Source organism: Anser anser (assembly GCF_964211835.1).
Source record: "Anser anser genome assembly, chromosome: 5".
Taxonomy (NCBI): Eukaryota; Metazoa; Chordata; class Aves; order Anseriformes; family Anatidae; genus Anser; species Anser anser.
Window position 1 is genome coordinate 45,797,907 of NC_139725.1, and position 16,963 is coordinate 45,814,869.

Here is a 16,963-nt window from a genome sequence, read left to right on the forward strand (position 1 = left end):
GGAAATCGTGACATTCATGTAGAACAACGTGTAGGTTCAGCACTAAGTGCTTTTTTTAACAAAGTATAACTGGTACAAATTCACAGTAACCGTGGTTTGCACTTCAGAATAGCCATGAGGAAAAAAACGACTCCCAGCACCTCAACTGGGAGATGCTCCATTGGCTGTTTGCAGAACAAGGCCAACAGCACAGGTGGAGTCAGAACTGACTCTACCCTGGCAAACAGGCAAGAAAACAGTTAAACAGAAAAATGACCATATCTGTATGTTTTATATATATATGTTTTAAAACATATTTGTGTATATATGTTTTTAACTGAAATGTTCCTACACAACAATGAAAATCAGACCCAGTTCTTTCAAACCATCACTTTCTCCTCTTTTACTCTGCCTCTTCCCTCTCCTAGACCTGATGTTTTCAGGGATGCAAAGGAAGCCAGACTAATTCACAGGAGAAAGCAGGATAAGACAGCCTAGTAGGAATGAGTAGGAACAGACATTTTTGACTTTTCTTCTAACTCCTTTATTCGTATGAGAGCAATGTTATATCCTCTCCTCCTGAAACTCATCAGCATTCCTGAAGAACAAGCAAGAATCTGACAGTCCCACAGCAGCTTACACCATTCTTCTTCGGAAGGCAGGGAAACAGAGAAGATAACTAATCAGAGTTATTTTTTAGAGGACAGATGAAGCAGATACTGAACCTTTTGAGGTTAGTGGACTACTTTTAGCCTCAGCTGAGGTCACAAGGGCTGGCAGAGCTGAGCTCACCGACATCTCGATTCTGCTTTAAGTATTATCACTAGGGCAATCCTTTTTGAAACTTAAAAAGTTGCATGTTCAAAACACTTGGAGTTTTGAAGGGCTGGAAATGGCTGAACAGGGGCAAGCTTTGCTGCTGTTAATATTAATCAGAAAAATGTTACGGAGATACTTGCTCAGAATATGCAGTATCTCAGACTGTGGTTATGGGTTGGGTGCAGAAAAGACTGGGTGAGGTTCTTTGGCCTGAGATATGCAGAATATTATAGTTCTCCCTGCTGATCTTAGAAGATGACTGCAGACCAAGCCTGTTTCATAATTCTCTCAACATAATAGATAGAAATATACTTTGGCTTGTTGCAGTACTGATTCTTTCCTCATTCTAACATTTCCCTCTCTCACCTGACAGATTTCCTGTGCCTCTCCTTCCTGCCGTAAGGAAGGACAAAGACAGTGACTCCAACAATACCTTTGCAGAGGACACTGGGATATTTGGGTTCCTTAAAGCATTCGTGAAGTGTTAAAGAAGAACTTATTTCCAGTACGCAGATCTGATTTGGGATCAGAACTTCTCCACTGCTTGAATTATCTAGACTTAGCTTTCCTGTTCTACCTCACACGTGTTAAAGAAGTTAGAAATATCTTAAGAAAAATATTGGATTAAAACTGGTTTATAAAATTCCTGAATTGCTAGCTGCTGGCTAGTATTGGATGTGAGGAAGAAAAAAAAAACTTGCTTCTGGCACTGAACAAGTGCAAGAACAGATTCTGGATGCTATTTCCTCATCGTATTCCTGAGTCCCCTCCTCCCTGAAGGCAGGGTTCGATGCTCCTCTGTGCAGTCTCTCCAGCTGACTTTGGCAGGCTCTCCCACCTAGAATTTGTCCTGTGTCTGGGACTTGGAACCAAAACAAGTTGGTTAATATTTACACAGCATCGCTGAAGTGCAGTTCTGGGCAGAAGGCGGTAACTGTCAGCATATGCTATTTCCCCTCTGGCCTGGTTATTAATGTTCAGTACCTCCAGAGCTTGTAACAATGCTTGTAGCCAGTTTCTTGCATTCAATGCCAACACACTGCGCAGCTGTATAATCTATTCAAAGCTGCTTGTTTGAAACCTACAGAATACTATTCTTGCAGTCATAATACCAGGACTCAGTATCTAGCAGGCTAAAGTCAAAGAAACAGTATTTGTATGAAAACTACTGCATATAAGGCGAGGAGGAAGGTTTGAAAAGTTCAAACTTCAGCTAGTACTTGCCCTCCATCACCTTCAAGAACTAGCTGAAGCTAAGCTTGCCAGAGCTGTCATCTCCAAGTTTTAAAAAGAAAGCAGCAGAATCCCCTTAAAACACACAGTTTACTTTTAAAATAACAAAACTCTCAAAGTTAATTCCTTGTGTTATTTGTTAACTTTCTAAATGTTGAGCCATTCGGGGTCACACATGCAACCTTCTATCTCCAAACATGCAGATGTTAGAAAATAATAACGGAGTGATTCCCTCACAATCCCCAATAGTCCTGGAGTTTTAGGAGAACGCCAAACAGGACAACTGCTCAGCAAGCTGAACTGTCAACATCAAACCTGGCGTAGCTGCAGCTCTCCTTAGATACCAATCAGAGCATAAACAACAACAGAACTGGCAGTAAAACTCCTAAAATATACAGCAAACATCTACACAAGGGTGTGTGTGTATGTCTGTATATACGTGTAAACATATATCGTATATATGATAATTCTATGCCTGTATCATACAAAATCAGAGTAATATATGCCATATATAATATATATAATGCATATGATTATATATGAACTTCATGATTATATGTAATATAGACTTTATTATTCTATTAAATATTACATGTGCTAATGTATAATACATCTTATCTATTTTAGTTACATACAGATCCTACATATATTAATTTTTAATAAGTCAATATTTATTTTTAATTTATATAAATAAAATTATTTTAGAGATGAACAGTGAAGTGCGGAAATCCAAGCCAAGCTATGTAAGGGACACACTGTTCTAATGTGAAACATTTAGCTGTGAGGTAGTTGTGTGCAACTTCTGAACAGATCTCAGGGCTTCCAAATCTCAAATCATAAGGAAAACCTCTCCCTTGTTCCCCTTATGTGTAGATATTTGGTCTTTCTTTAAAAAAAATGGAGGCAGGCATCCATTTCAGAATGAATAAATACTTCAATTGTATCAGTAACAGAGATGTCCTATGTTATTTATCTTGCAGAGTAGAGCACAAATGCCAAAAGTGCTTCTCTCCATGCTCCTTGATCCAAGCTGAGCAACACAGCAATGCATGGGAGGAAGCTCTGAAGCTACAGGCCACTGCACCAAATACAGCTTCACAAACACTGTGATACCCTAGCAGTTCACAATCCCTGGCTTGTAAAGTTCTTGTTGTTATAACGGTATAAAGATGCCCGTGTTATATGGACAGTCTGAACCACATTTATTGGCTAGCTGCTGCAGGCTGGAACAGTCCCTCATATAACAAAGGTATCGTAAAAGGCTTCTTGGTGCTGGAGTTCAAACCAGCACTGGCAATAAAGCACAACATCTTCTAACTGCTCTCTGAAGAGCGAATCTTTGCTTTCAGGTCTGCTCATGCTGTATTTACCTTCACTGCTGTAAACCTCACTGTCTTTACAGGATATCACTGAGCTTATCCTGACTCCATCAGTCAGGAGGCTTTCTGTGGTCCCTCCCGTAGTGAGGGTAAACTCCCAGACTGGGATTGCTGAGGTCTCTACCATCATTCTAGGATATCTTCCAAGGTCGTATCTTACATAAACACATGCGCTAGATAAAGCTCAAGCCCATGGAATGGTTTTGCTCCTACATCTTGTGTAAATTGAGAGAAAGTTGATTGCCAGCTAGTCTTACCTGCTTATAGCCTAACAGCCCTGGACACTACAATTCTCACCACTGGGACTCAGCTCTGTGTATGCCTGCATTCAGACCTACCTCAGGCTTTCATCTGTTCCCTCGCAAAATGCTGTGCCCTGAACTTTGACATACAGTAGATGCTTAAGCATTTTGCATGCAGCATAAATTCAAGACCGGTGGTGATATGACAGTGGATCCAAGATTATCTTCTATGGTGTTTGGGCAATAAAAATTCACCATTGCTAACATAACTTTTCTCTGAGTACTGACCAGATTTTTTCAAGCTTTTCTCATCTATACATTTTTCTTACTTGAAAAAATATTGAACCTGATCTACTTGCATTGTCCTGATCATCACTAAATAGATCAAAATTTGATTTCTTGTTTTTGTTGATTTTTTTTTTTAGAGCAGCAAAGCACATCTGTTACACACATTGTTACATTCACCACCTAAAGCAAAACACATTATTAAATGTCTTACTTGTCTGAGCTATTATGGCACCAGCAAATCAATTTCCATTGAACTGGGTAGCCACTGACTGTCCTCAGACTCATCTGGATAGCTTCCAATATACTGCAGGTGCTCCAGGAATTGCCTGCTCCTGGAGCTACTTGTTTCTTTCCTTTTTGTGTTCTGACATGGCAAGCCCAAGAGGAGCTCTTTTTGTGCTCTGTGAAAGTCTGCTTTATCATGCAGGAGTTCTCATCATCCCAGCTCTGCATGACTTTGATGGCACCACTCTGCTATATTTCTCCTGCTTCAGAGGTTCTAGAATACAGCTGAGGTGCAAAGAGCTGCAATGCCACACAGCACATTTCTCTGCAGTCAGGGCATCATCTGGCATGAACAGATCACTGTAAGGTCAGCCAATATCCTTAATGGATCAAAATCTGCTGCTGAACCACCACCTGTCATCTCCTACGCTGTCTTTTTATTATTCTACAATAACAGTGCATCCAGCAGCCTAGATCTGTGTTTTGGCACTCACTGAAACTGCAGGAAGTGTGGAGACCTGGGCCTGCCTCAGCTGAACACTTTGGTGAATTAAAAACATTTCTGCACGGCAGATCAGGAAGGGCACCGGACTTCTCCCAAAGTATACTGAAAGCGAGCTCCTCATATACCAAGAGCTTAAGCTGATGTGGTATGCAAAAGAAATACTGCAGCATTTCACTGAGCTAAGTCCACCAACATGTACACAGTTGTGTTTGGCTCTTACTTTGGCAACCTGCACATATCATGGGTGTGCAAAATCCAAGTGAGATTACTTGGGGATTGGACCTTAAAAAAAAGCATTAGTTTGCCTAATCCTTGAGTTTGTTCTGCTTTGGATGCATTTCCTGTAGTTCGATTCTGAGCACAGTGTCTGAGTAACGTCAAAAAGATTGAGACAGAAACTTGAAGCTCCCCTCTTACCAGCTGAATCTGCTGCAGATGTTCCACCACTAGTCAAGTCCTCAGTATTAACTGACTGCAGATCTGTGTAGGATGGAGCGATGCTGGGGCTGCTGGTATCCTCTGAGTTGGTTGTCCAGCTGCTCTCCGATGCATGGGCATGCCTCTCAGACGAATTGGAGGAGGGGGAGGTCCAGCTGGGTGCTTTTGATGGAGACACTGGATGCAGGAAACAAACAAGCACCAGTGAGAGACTTACAAGGCTATTTATCCTCCAGAAGCAGATGATCACTGTTCCAGAGATACACTATACCTTGTACTGAGACTCTCTTAAGTATTAATTCCAACACCCACAGCAACACAGTTATTTTATAACAAACACACAACAACTTAACGAGTGCGTGGCACTGTTAGCCTCCACTGGATGGGAGCAGCACTACTCATCTGTCTGCCTTACATCCCGTACTGCTGGCAGCTATTAGTTTTCCTGTTGTTCAAGTATCGTAGAAGCAGTACCTTTTCAGAGCAGTTAGATTTCATGCTTCTGCCACTGCTGACAAGATCTGAGTATCTGTGTTGTGTGACACAGTGGAGTTCTTTTAGTACCATAGATTTTATAAAGTAGTTTTATTATATTTCATTAAGCATTCTGTACCTGTGATGCCCATTCAAATGTAGCAGTCATCTTAAGGAAGCTACATATGGGATTAGAGTATAAAAATAAAATGACCTATTGATGTGAATTAGAAATGGCTTGTGTGTCTGAATATGCAGAATGAAGTGCCCCAATCTGAATAAACTGAATAAAATTTCTGCTTAGTTTAGGCCAAAAATCCCATTCTGCTTTCTTGCCAGAGTCTACGTGTCAAGCAGTAAGTCCTGCCTAACCATCATCCAGAGCTGATAAAACAATCTTATACGTGCACTGCTATGAATTTATCTTGTATACTCTACCCACCGTATCATTCACATTAACATTTGAGTTAACAAATGGGTGACTCTAGTAAAGAGGAAAAAAAAAGATGCAGTAAAAATCTTCCTGAACTAAAGAATTTCTAATTTCTGATTTAACCTTGGCATAATAACTGTTTGCTAAATTAGTAAATCTATGTTTATCTTTTAAACCAACAAATATCTCAATGCACCTCAAATCTGCATTTATAGAACATCCTGAGATACAGAGGTTCCTGTCTCAGCATGTAACACACAACCAACCTTTATCAGGCTGACAAATACTTTGGAAGAAAATGGCAAATTAACGTTGAAGAGGATTTCTCTCTCTCTCTCTCTCCATCAGAACAGTGTGATGGGACACCTCCTCGTTATGGAAAAACATACCTTTCTGTGTGCATAGAGGTACTATGCAAACAGTGCTCCCTGCCTTGCCAGCTAAGAAGTGTAAATTTACTTTATATAGCTGTGCTGTTACCCTCAGGTAAGCAAGCACTAATCTATTTATATTTGTACAGCTGTGAGCCTATGTACTGAGCTGCTTCTGAGTAGTCATCCTGAAGGATGAGGAGCTGAAAGTAGATCTATCTCCTTATCACATCACACATACTGACAACTATGTTATAGTAACACAACCTAAAAAGCCCCACTTCTCCATTCAGTAATTCTGCACTGTGTCATGCTTGATGCCTGTCAAGAAGTGATGACAAGTACCTGATTATAGTCGGCCAGCCCCTCGGGCCTTTTGTTAAACATTGTGTGAGGTATCTGAAAAGAAAACCTTAAAACTTTACCTGAAGTTGCTTTGACAGACAATGCTCAATTGGACACAGAAGACAAGCTTAAATGCTGATCTCCATATGTGAACCAGTAACAAGACACACTTTTTCTAGGTGTGTTTGATAAAAAAAGATCTTAGCTGTAAATTTGCAGTGGTGCCTTTTTTTTGTTGTTGTTAAAGTCAGTCAGCAATATGAAAAACCGGCTAATTTAGACACCCACAGGATTTAATAATTCATGTACTTATATAATAATAGTAATTCTTTTTTGTTTGTTGCTTTCCAAACCCAAATTTTGTCTAAGGAGTGACACTGATTGGAACATCATTGCAGAATACTTCTAGGGCAAATTAATTTCACTGCAGGTAAGTTGTGCCACTTTGGAAGAATATATTTTTTCTAAATAAAGTGACTTTTATTTTGGAAAACAGTAACCATAGAGAGCTTTTCCTGTAACAAGCATTCCTTAGAATCTTACTACAGTCAGCTTCCACCTACCACTGTTAGGTTCCTGAATTTGAAACTATAAAATTTTTGCCTATACTGAGTCAAACAACTATCAATCTCAAAAAGCAAGACAAGCTGAAACAAACATCTGCACGTTTAGGCCTGTCTTCAGATGCTCCTGCTGCTCTCCAGCCTCCCGGAAGTGCTGAAACAGAAATCCTAAATGATGTAGGTTTTTTTCCAAGAAATTTGGAATTCAGCCTCCAATGTCAGTGGATGCAGAGGCAAAGCCTTCCAGTTGCAGCAGTTCTCAGAAATCTGTTTGTGTTAAAAGACCAGGGACAGAACTGTTCCGAAAATGCAAATCCCATAGCATGCAAAGAATGGTGAAAAATCAACTCCTTGTTTCCCAAAGTGTTTCCTTCTGTGCTTTCCAATGTTTCCTTCTATTTGCATTTTTATTTTTCTGCATCCATTTGTTCTTAATACATTGGCTTGGATTTTAATTAGCAGATTTACTTTCAAGCATTCGTTCCTTTTAGGTGTTTTGAGGACATATTCCTTGATCCCTGCACTGTATTCCCATAAACCTTGTTAACATAAACATTGTTTTTTTCCTATCACACAGGACCTCAGATTTTCTTGATTTTAAGACAGCATCAAAGTTGTCTGGTTTTCAGTTGCTGACCTCATGTTGCACGTACTTTCCATTTTCAGACAGAACAGCACAAAATGGTTAAACTGAGATTTGTCTCACTGTGGGACAGCCTCTCCAGGGACACAGTATGAGACCAAGTTACTTGAGCCATTTAAAACTAGACAAAGCTCTCGGGAAGAAGGAGTGGGGGTGGAACAGATGATGTAATAGATCTTGCCTCGCTCTAATTTTGGTGCTTTGCTGAATACCTTATTGAATGCAAGGGTGCAGCTAACACCGATAGAATATGAGATTGCTAGCTGAAAGCCCATTGTATAACAAATGCAAATGTTATGTCACTGGCTGGCTGTGATCATTTACTGATTATGTAACATTTGTGATAGGAACATTTGGGTGATTTCTAAACATCCCAGTTTTCATTTTTGCACTATCAGTTTGACGAGGCTGACTAGCCAGATAATAACTATGAGAAAAATCAGGTTTCTTCTTTTTCCAGCAAAAGGGAAATGTAGAAGAGGGCACCACAATGCATCATTTCTGTGACCTCACTCAAGAGCTACTGCTTCCCAGGAGAAAGCCACATGACTATGCAGCTCTCAGTCGCCTATGCATAAACGTGAAAGGCAGAAGTATTTTGAAAGTAAGAGATTTTGCTTTTCAAATGTTTCAGGCATTTATTCGGTCTGAAGCTGGTAGAATGAAGGGTTTACAAGAATGTCCTAAACAAAGGCAATTTCTACTCTAAAGCTCACAATGTATGTTTTTCATTGCTACACCTCAGCCTTTACGCTCTTTTCATCTTCTGAATTCTTTTCAGCTCTGTTTCTTGCTATCAGTCCCCCTGGTTTCTGCTCCCTCAATAATGTTTTCACTTTTACCAGAAAAAGAGTCCAGCATTAGATTTGCTTTTCTTTTAAACATATTTCTTACAGGATAACCACCACGTGGTAGCTGCCTTTTTAAAATAATTTTTCCAGATGGTGATCACTTTTGGACAGATTCTCTTTCTGAGGAACCTGTGCAGAAGTATAGTGACACTAAGGTTAGAAGAAGGTAGCAACTGTCTCTCCTAGAACCTGTCCTCTCTGCTCTTAAGGTGCTCTGGAAACATCCTTTTGTGAGCCTTTTTCAAAACGTGCTTCCAGGCAGCCTGGCCATCAGTCAGGGTAATTGTCTAGTCAGCTGTGCAGATGCTTCACTGTGGAGGGACAGACAGACCATTTCCTAAGTGCTGGAGCCCTGACAGGAACACGGCTGGGGATGCTGAGACTTCAGGACATCGCTCTTCACAGCTGCCTACACAGGAAACAGATTTCAAACATCTCCATCCTTCTCACACCAATCTGTCTGTTGATAGTCGGTGTTCCTACTTTTCCCCTCCAACTGGCTATTCACTATTGTTCTCATGTGGGCTGTTTGCTACTGGAAATGAACAATTGCTGTCACTGCAGGCTTTCCACAGACCGTGTCAGTGTATCATGGTTGTAACAGAAAGATTCTGGCTTTGCTGCTGCCCACAGAAAAAGATGTGACTGCAAATTAACCGAGAACAAGTCTGAAGTTTATCCTACTTCTGGCTGTCAAAACCCCCTCAGAGTAGACAGCCAGCAAAGAGCTGTCATCTCTCCTGCTCTGTGACCTCCCCTTTGGTGGCTGTCAGCTGTGCTGGTCTGGCCATTTAAATGATGGGGTCTTGAATAGGAGTGGGACTGCCTCATAAATATGGATTTTATACTCAGGTTATGCACATCACCTCATTTTAGAAAAAATCTCCCTAGGCTTCCTATATAGTAAATAGAGAAAAGCAGCCTCCCACACAGGGACTACAGGGAGTAACAAAGCAAGGCTCACAATATGCACGCCCCGGGAACCATCCTCCTCCATTAATCTCAGTCTGATGCTGAAAGTTAGAGTGCAAATATCCCTCCAGTGGCATGGATCACTTAGGCCAAGCCCTCACAGGGCAAAAATGGGTGCCTTCTTTAAAAACAGCCATGTTTTTGAACAGTCTTCTCTGACCACCTCTTTTGGATATCCAAGAGCTCTGCCTATGACCTGTATCCTGTGACCAAAAATACAAACCAAGAGGCACTGCTCCTGCTAAGCACAGACCTTGAAACTCAGCCACATCCCTTTAAGAACAGGAAATCAAGTAATACACCATTACATTAGTTTTATGGTTTTTTTTTTGTTTTGTTTTTTCCAGCTACCTTTCTTTAATCTGATCAAATATTTTTTGTTGTTGTTTGGTAAGAAGGTGCACTTAAGATTTTCCAGTCAACAAGGACATCACATTAGGAAGGAAATGTGGTGTAGGAGCAACCAACAGCTACATTTGAAAAAGTACGTGGCTGTATGTATCTGTGTGAATAAGAGAAAGGAGGAGGGTCTGTATTGTTTTCACCTAACTGTGAAATTAGCTAATAGAGAGGTAAAGCACCTTAGTTTTACAAATTTACAGTTGTGAGTGCTATTCTTTCTCTCCTTTTCACCAGGATCAGTAAGTATTTACAACTAAGAGCAATTAACAAACAAACATAAAGGTAAGTAGGACTTATGAAGAGCTTAACAGAAAAATCTTTGCCTGAAGATTCCCCCACCTGTCCTGCACAAAAGTCTAACCACTGTCTCAAGTGGACTAACCTGTAGGACACACAAAAAGAGCTGATGGAAAACAAAAAACTTAAAGCCCAATTCAAAGTTGCTAATCCAAGTTTTCTGACAGAAGCACTATTTACGTTGCAGGGAATATTTGATGGACTCAGTGAGCAGAATAAAACTGTAACTTTTAAAACCACTTTAATAACTAGAAGTAACCAAGTGGTATTGTTAAGAGAGTATCTCAATTTAGGCATGAAAAAGTAAACTAAATGTTTTCTTTGGGCAATTACTCAGCAGTCTCCTATAAGAAGGGACAGAAGCGTGTTCGTACAGAAAAGCTAGAAGCTTATATAGCTGTATGAGTTAATGCAAGCTGAGGAGGTAAGCCAGAAGCTTTGCATATATGTTTGAAGCACGTCAGAAAGAACTTTTATATTGGAACAAAAACATATGCAGTCCTGGAGATAGGCTCAACTTCCATTGTCTTTGTAAATCTCAAGGTGCTCGAGCATCAGAAGACAGCAAAAAGTACTGATGGAACTGGCACACCAGCAAGCAAGCTTCTGGCAAAAGCAGTGTGGGGATTTTGAGCAGATAACAACATCAAACATAGAGAGGAATCAATATTCTTTCAGTTCCAGATTACATGGGCAAATACATCTCAAACTTTTCAGATGGCTGTTCATACCTCTACATAACAAACATCACTACTACAAGTACCACTGCATTGCTTCCCCAAGAATGCATGTCAGCACTCTCCAAGGTCAAGATATAGGCTGAATGAATCACGGAAGCTTTTCATTTTTTTTCCTTGAAGAAAAGACATTGTGTTTTTGTTGCTAGTTCAATCCAGAACTATGTCATAATCCCTTTTTGAAACTCTGACAACATTAGTTGTGTTAAAATACAGTACACAGTAATCAAAATTCAACCTCTGAGAAATCAAAGAGGAAGGTAAAAATCTGGTAGGCTCTCACTGTATTTTGTTAAATTACTGGAATGGACCTTTTCATGCATGTGCCTCACCTGCTTGTGGATGGGTGGTTGGAGCACTGGTCCATGGTGCATCTTCAAACTGAACCCAAGCTCTGATAGATGATGACAGATCAGCTCTGGGACACACATGGTTCCCAAGCACGGTAGAATCCTCCTTGGGCTTGTCACCTGCATCATCTGTCTCTGTGTGGGAGAGGTCCTGAAATTCTCCATCCACATTATGGCTCTCTTCTGAGGAAGTGTCTGAAGAAGAAAAACATTTTTCCAGAGGCTCCTCAGTGCTACCTAAAATGGAGAAAAAATAGAAATATTAGTAGGAATGACCATTACTTCATTGTTTTTTATTGAGATCTCTAAAATTTGACTTTGAATGTACATGCAAAATTTTCCTTCACCTAATACAGTTTTCAACCTAACACTGGGCATAGATTTGCACTTAATTGTAATGGGTGAGATTTCCTTCGTGGTCGTATCTCTAAGGACAGACCCAAACCCTATAATAGATCTGTGCTAAGAGCTGGGAAGTGCTTTACATTTTTGGCCCCAATTCTCATATTACATCAGGGTAACAAGACATAATTCAACCCTTACTCATATCACTTCCACTTAGAAAACAAGTTATATGATCCTAAATGGTATGATAACTCGCTATGCTATGTATATGATAGTATAATTCAAACAAAAAGTCTGAAACAATTCAAAGAAAATCAGAAGTACCTTACCTCGTGGCTTAACCGGGAGGAGCAACTCATCTGCGAAGGACACCCACTCAGACTGGTTGGAGGCAATGACGCTAGTCAGAGACGTCATATTCACAGCAGGCTACTCATCTTCACTTGCTGATTATAAGGAGGAAGCAGATTGGGAGAGAGGCACAGTGAAGATAAGCCAACAGAGGGAAACTCTTCCTTTGTGCTTTCTTTTTTTTTTCAAATGCTGTTAAGAAAGGATTAAATAATGCTTTTTAGAAAATTAAATGGGAGAAACCGGTGCCAATATTTTAATAATACAGAATATTAAGACACTTTATCTATCACAGGCACAGTACTGTCAAAATGCTGCCACCCTTAAGAGAGGAATGTCACCTGTGACTAGATGAAGGCTACAGTTGAACAACTCCTTGATTAAAGCTTCCAAGGGTCTTCAAATATCCTCATGTTAAAACAGTCAGTCATCAAAAACAACAAGTCCTTACTCAGGGATCTATGTCTCTCAGAAACCCTGTAAGAGAGGTTATCAGGGAATTCCCCCCAGTCCAATGAATTTTGGTTATGATGCAACATAGCTTCAGTTCCAATGTGTTGTCATGTCCTTGTTCAGTTTGCCACTTATATCTGATCCTTCTCAAGAGCTAGCAATAAGCTGCATGCCTCATTATCAATAAAATTTAAGTATCCAGTTCTGGAACTGGGATGGATCGCCCATGACTCTCATCACAGTCTGGGCATAAAAAGATGCCCTTTCAGATAGCTGCACTTTCAACTGTGCCACTTGACTGGAATGTCAGATTTTAAGTTTAAAAAACAACGTCTTAAATCTTGCCTGGAGTTAAGCACAATTTTACGGTAGCCCAGCAAACACTTCTACAAAAACAGCAACTTTATTCAATGGGATGTACCCCACACAGATCTGTGAGTCTGCTAGAGTGGATGGGACACTGCCAAGGACTCTGCTTGTCAGCTAATAGCTGGGAAGGTCAGGCCCAGAGAGAGAAATTCTCCTTTTACAAGCACCCGTGACTGCCTCAGATTTGCAGAACACTTCAAAACTCTCAGAGGACTATTGCCTCCGTCTAGGAAAGAGTGGGAATTCTGTCCCTAATCACCTCAAGTACTGAAGCTACTGTTGCCATGGTATTTAAGTACTTGAAAATACTAAAACTCAAACTTGGTTATTTTAATGCACTTTACGAGGCATCTCTGTCTCTCACCCAAATAGCATATATATTTTGTGGTGAAATTTCATGTTGGTGTACAAGAACAGATATTTTACTGAGGCTTCTCCTTACCCTAAACATTGTTTAGGTCCAAAGGACAGAACAATATTTAAATACTTTTACTCTTGAAGCATTTTCTGCAGGAAGTAGATCATTCCATAGCTCCAGCATGATTATTCTATTCAGGGCCACAAAGTTATTGGACTGGTAAAGGCCGATCAGCAAATAAGAGCTGCCTTAAAGAGCTAAAAACTTCAGAAGTCTGAAAGTCACACAACAGCCTGACACCTAATAGAGAGAATTCATGGGTCCATATTCATTTTCTGAAGCATTCTGGTTTATGCCCACTGTCTCTTGTCCTGGCACTGGGCACCACTGAAAAGAGCCTGGCTCCATCTTCATTGCACCCTCCCTTCAGTTATGTATAGACATTGATAAGATCCCTCCTTCTCTTCTCTAGGCTGAACAGTCCCAACTCAGCCTCTCCTCACAGGCGAGGTGCCCCAGACCTCTGATCATCTTGGTGGCCCTCTACTGAACTGTTCCCAGTATGTCCATGTCTGTCTTGTGCTGGGGCCCAGAACCGGACACAGCACTCCACGTGTGGCCTCACCAGTGCTAAGTAAAGCAGAAGGACCACCTCTCTCGACGTACTTGCAATACTGTGCCTAACGCAAGCCAAGAACACTGTTAGCTTTTTCAGCAGCAATGGCACATTGCTGACTCACGTTCAGCTTGGTGCCCCCCAGAGCTCCTAGGGCCTTTTCTGCAGAGCTGCTCCCCAACTAGGTGGCCCCCAGCATATACTGCGGCCTGGGGTTGTTCCTCCCCAGGTTCATTCATGTAGTATGCAGGCCTTTCCCTGCCTCAGACTGAATTGACTTCGGGTGCTCTTAATAAAAAAACACAAAACTAAGCATAGAGGTGAGCTAAGAGAAAAAGAATAAACTGACATTTAGGGTCCCAGGGACTCCAGGTGATGGAAGGAGAGGCTGACCTTGCTATCCTGCTCTCCTCATGAGATCAATTAAGTCATCTTTTCCTAAACAACTGAGTACTGGCCTCTCCTTTCTCCTGGAAAAAACCTGACGGAAGCATGAAATGACAGGAAATGAAAAAAGAAAACAGTTTATTTTGCTTTTAATGCACACAGACGCCAGTAGAGCTTCTTTTTTTTTTTTTTAAATGTCAAGGGAAAAAAGTCATGAAACAAGGCAAGAAAATGAACTGTTTCAGCTGTGCAGGTATGTGGGAGAATTATACCATTATTTTAGCATAGATTTGCCTTTTTTTTTTTTAACCCTACTTGGGACAAGCATACTTTCTAAATCCACTCAATACCAGACAGCAAAACTTCAGTCTAGAATAGCTGGCTGGAGTTGGATTTGTTCTGTTTGGTTTTACTCCTAGGTTTTTACCAGGCACCCTCTCATTTCAGCACCACAGAAACCCTCACGTCACAGCATGAGAAATGACTGCCCCTAGCCCCAATTCCAGATCAAGCTGTTGGATGCAGTTCTGGGTCTCCACACGAATGCAGTATATACTGCAGACACACACCTTACAATAGATAGTAAGAACGAAAAACATCAGGCTACCATGAAGCGCAGCATTAAGTGCATACTCAGATTATACAATTTCCCCACTGATAGAATTTTGTACAGAATTCCCAGTTTGGTGCATGAAGGAGAAGGTTGCAGATGACACCAAGCTGGGGGGAAGTGTTGATCTGCTGGAGGGTAGGAAGGCCCTGCAGAGGGACCTGGACAGGTTGGATCGATGGGCAGAGGCCAGTGGGGTGAGGTTCAACATGGCTAAGTGCCGGGTCCTGCACTTTGGCCACAACTCCATGCAGCGCTACAGGCTTGGGGCAGAGTGGCTGGAAAGCTGTGCAGGGGAAAAGGATCTGGGGGTGTCGGTCGATACTTGCCTGAACATGAGCTGGCAGTGTGCCCAGGTGGCCAAGAAGGCCAACGGCATCCTGGCTTGTGTCAGGAATAGTGTAGCCAGCAGGAACAGGGAGGTGACTGTCCCCCTGTACTCTGCTCTGGTGAGGCTGCACCTCAAGTACTGTGTTCAGCTTTGGGCCCCTCCCTACAAGAAGGACATCGAAGCCCTGGAACTTGTCCAGAGAAGGGCTATGAATGTGGTGAAGGGCCTGGAACACAAGTCCTGTGAGGAGCGGCTGAGGGAACTGGGGTTGTTTAGTCTGGAGAAGAGGAAAGCTCAGGGGAGACCTTATTGCTCTCTACAACTATCTGAAAGAAAGGTGTGGGGAGCTGGGGGTCGGCCTCTTCTCACAGATAACTAGTGATAGGACTAGAGGGAATGGCCTCAGGTTGCGCCAGGCGAGGTTTAGGTTAGAAATTAGGAGACATTTCTTCTCAGAAAGAGCAGTCAGGCTTTGGAACAGATTGCCCAAGGAGGTGTTGGAGTCACCGCCCCTGGGGGTGTTTAAGGAAAGGTTGGACGTGGTGCTTAGGGACCTGGTTTTGTGGGTAATATTGGTAGCAGGGGGACGGTTGGACTGGATGATCTTGGAGGTCTTTTCCGACTTTAATGATTCTATGATTGTGTTGACTTAGCAGGGTTATCACAGCTTTTAGACAAGCAGTCTGGAAGCAAGGAAACACGGTCTGAGAAGATTATTGTGTCAAAGATTTTCAGAGCAGAGGCACTCTGTGGATGCGTGTTAGGATGAAAAAAATATACAACATAGAGCATTTTGCACTCTCTCAGCTTTCAGAAGAAAGCTCTAATCCCACCACCTGACCTAAATACTTGTAACAGAATTATGAATAACATGAAGCTAATTCCCATACAGATTACAAGTAATATACATAATTTCACCTCAAATTATTTTTACTTCTCTTCGCTTTCCAAAATCATCCTCAGGAAAATGCCCCAAGCCAACCCATTATGAAATGAGGAGCTTTAGCCAGCATGCTACCAATGCCACTACACATTCAGTTGCAGCCAGTTCTGCAATTTGCAGAACTACTACAGAGGTACATTTTCTTTAGGGGATCCATTTGACAATACGGACAAATCTGCATCTTTTTCTTAGCAAAACAATCAGCACCCACTACTTAAACAATGCTGAGAACACTCTATAAGATAATTTTAAAATTTTTCTCCCTATCCTTTAGACTGCCCAAACATCTATAGCTATTCCTAGAGCTATGGATTTTGGAGCCTAGATTGGGAACAGAAGGGTCCTTCTTTACTTTAAGGGAGCTACAGTTAAAGCAAAAGTTTATGCTGTGCAGCTCAAACAAAAGGAGGTAGAAACACATTTCTTGGATCAAAGTATTCCGAGGCCAGCAATACACCTCTGTACGTAAATGAAATTCACGTCGGTTTAGATTTTGTTACTTCTGGATTTGCAGTATGTGGATTAAGCTTTTGGTGCAGAATTGGAAAAAAAAAAAAAAAAAGAACTAATTTATCAGCTTTTTGTCAAAAGTTTGTGATTCAAAAATTTGTGAAGGTGTTTGACTACTACATAGTAAATATGACACAAAGCTAG

General features: G+C 41.3%; 1 protein-coding gene across 1 annotated transcript in view; it reads right to left on the reverse strand.

The window, feature by feature from the left end:
* STON2 (stonin 2) overlaps positions 1-16,963 on the reverse strand; it is a 77,652-nt gene that overhangs the window by 47,477 nt on the left and 13,212 nt on the right. Inside the window, exons 2-4 of the mRNA XM_083839775.1 lie at positions 12,221-12,434; positions 11,529-11,783; positions 5,088-5,285 (exon numbers count right to left, since the gene is read on the reverse strand). Of these exons, the coding sequence (XP_083695901.1) occupies positions 5,088-5,285; positions 11,529-11,783; positions 12,221-12,308 (541 nt within the window). The 5' untranslated portion in view covers positions 12,309-12,434. The remainder of the gene's footprint in view (positions 1-5,087; positions 5,286-11,528; positions 11,784-12,220; positions 12,435-16,963) is intronic.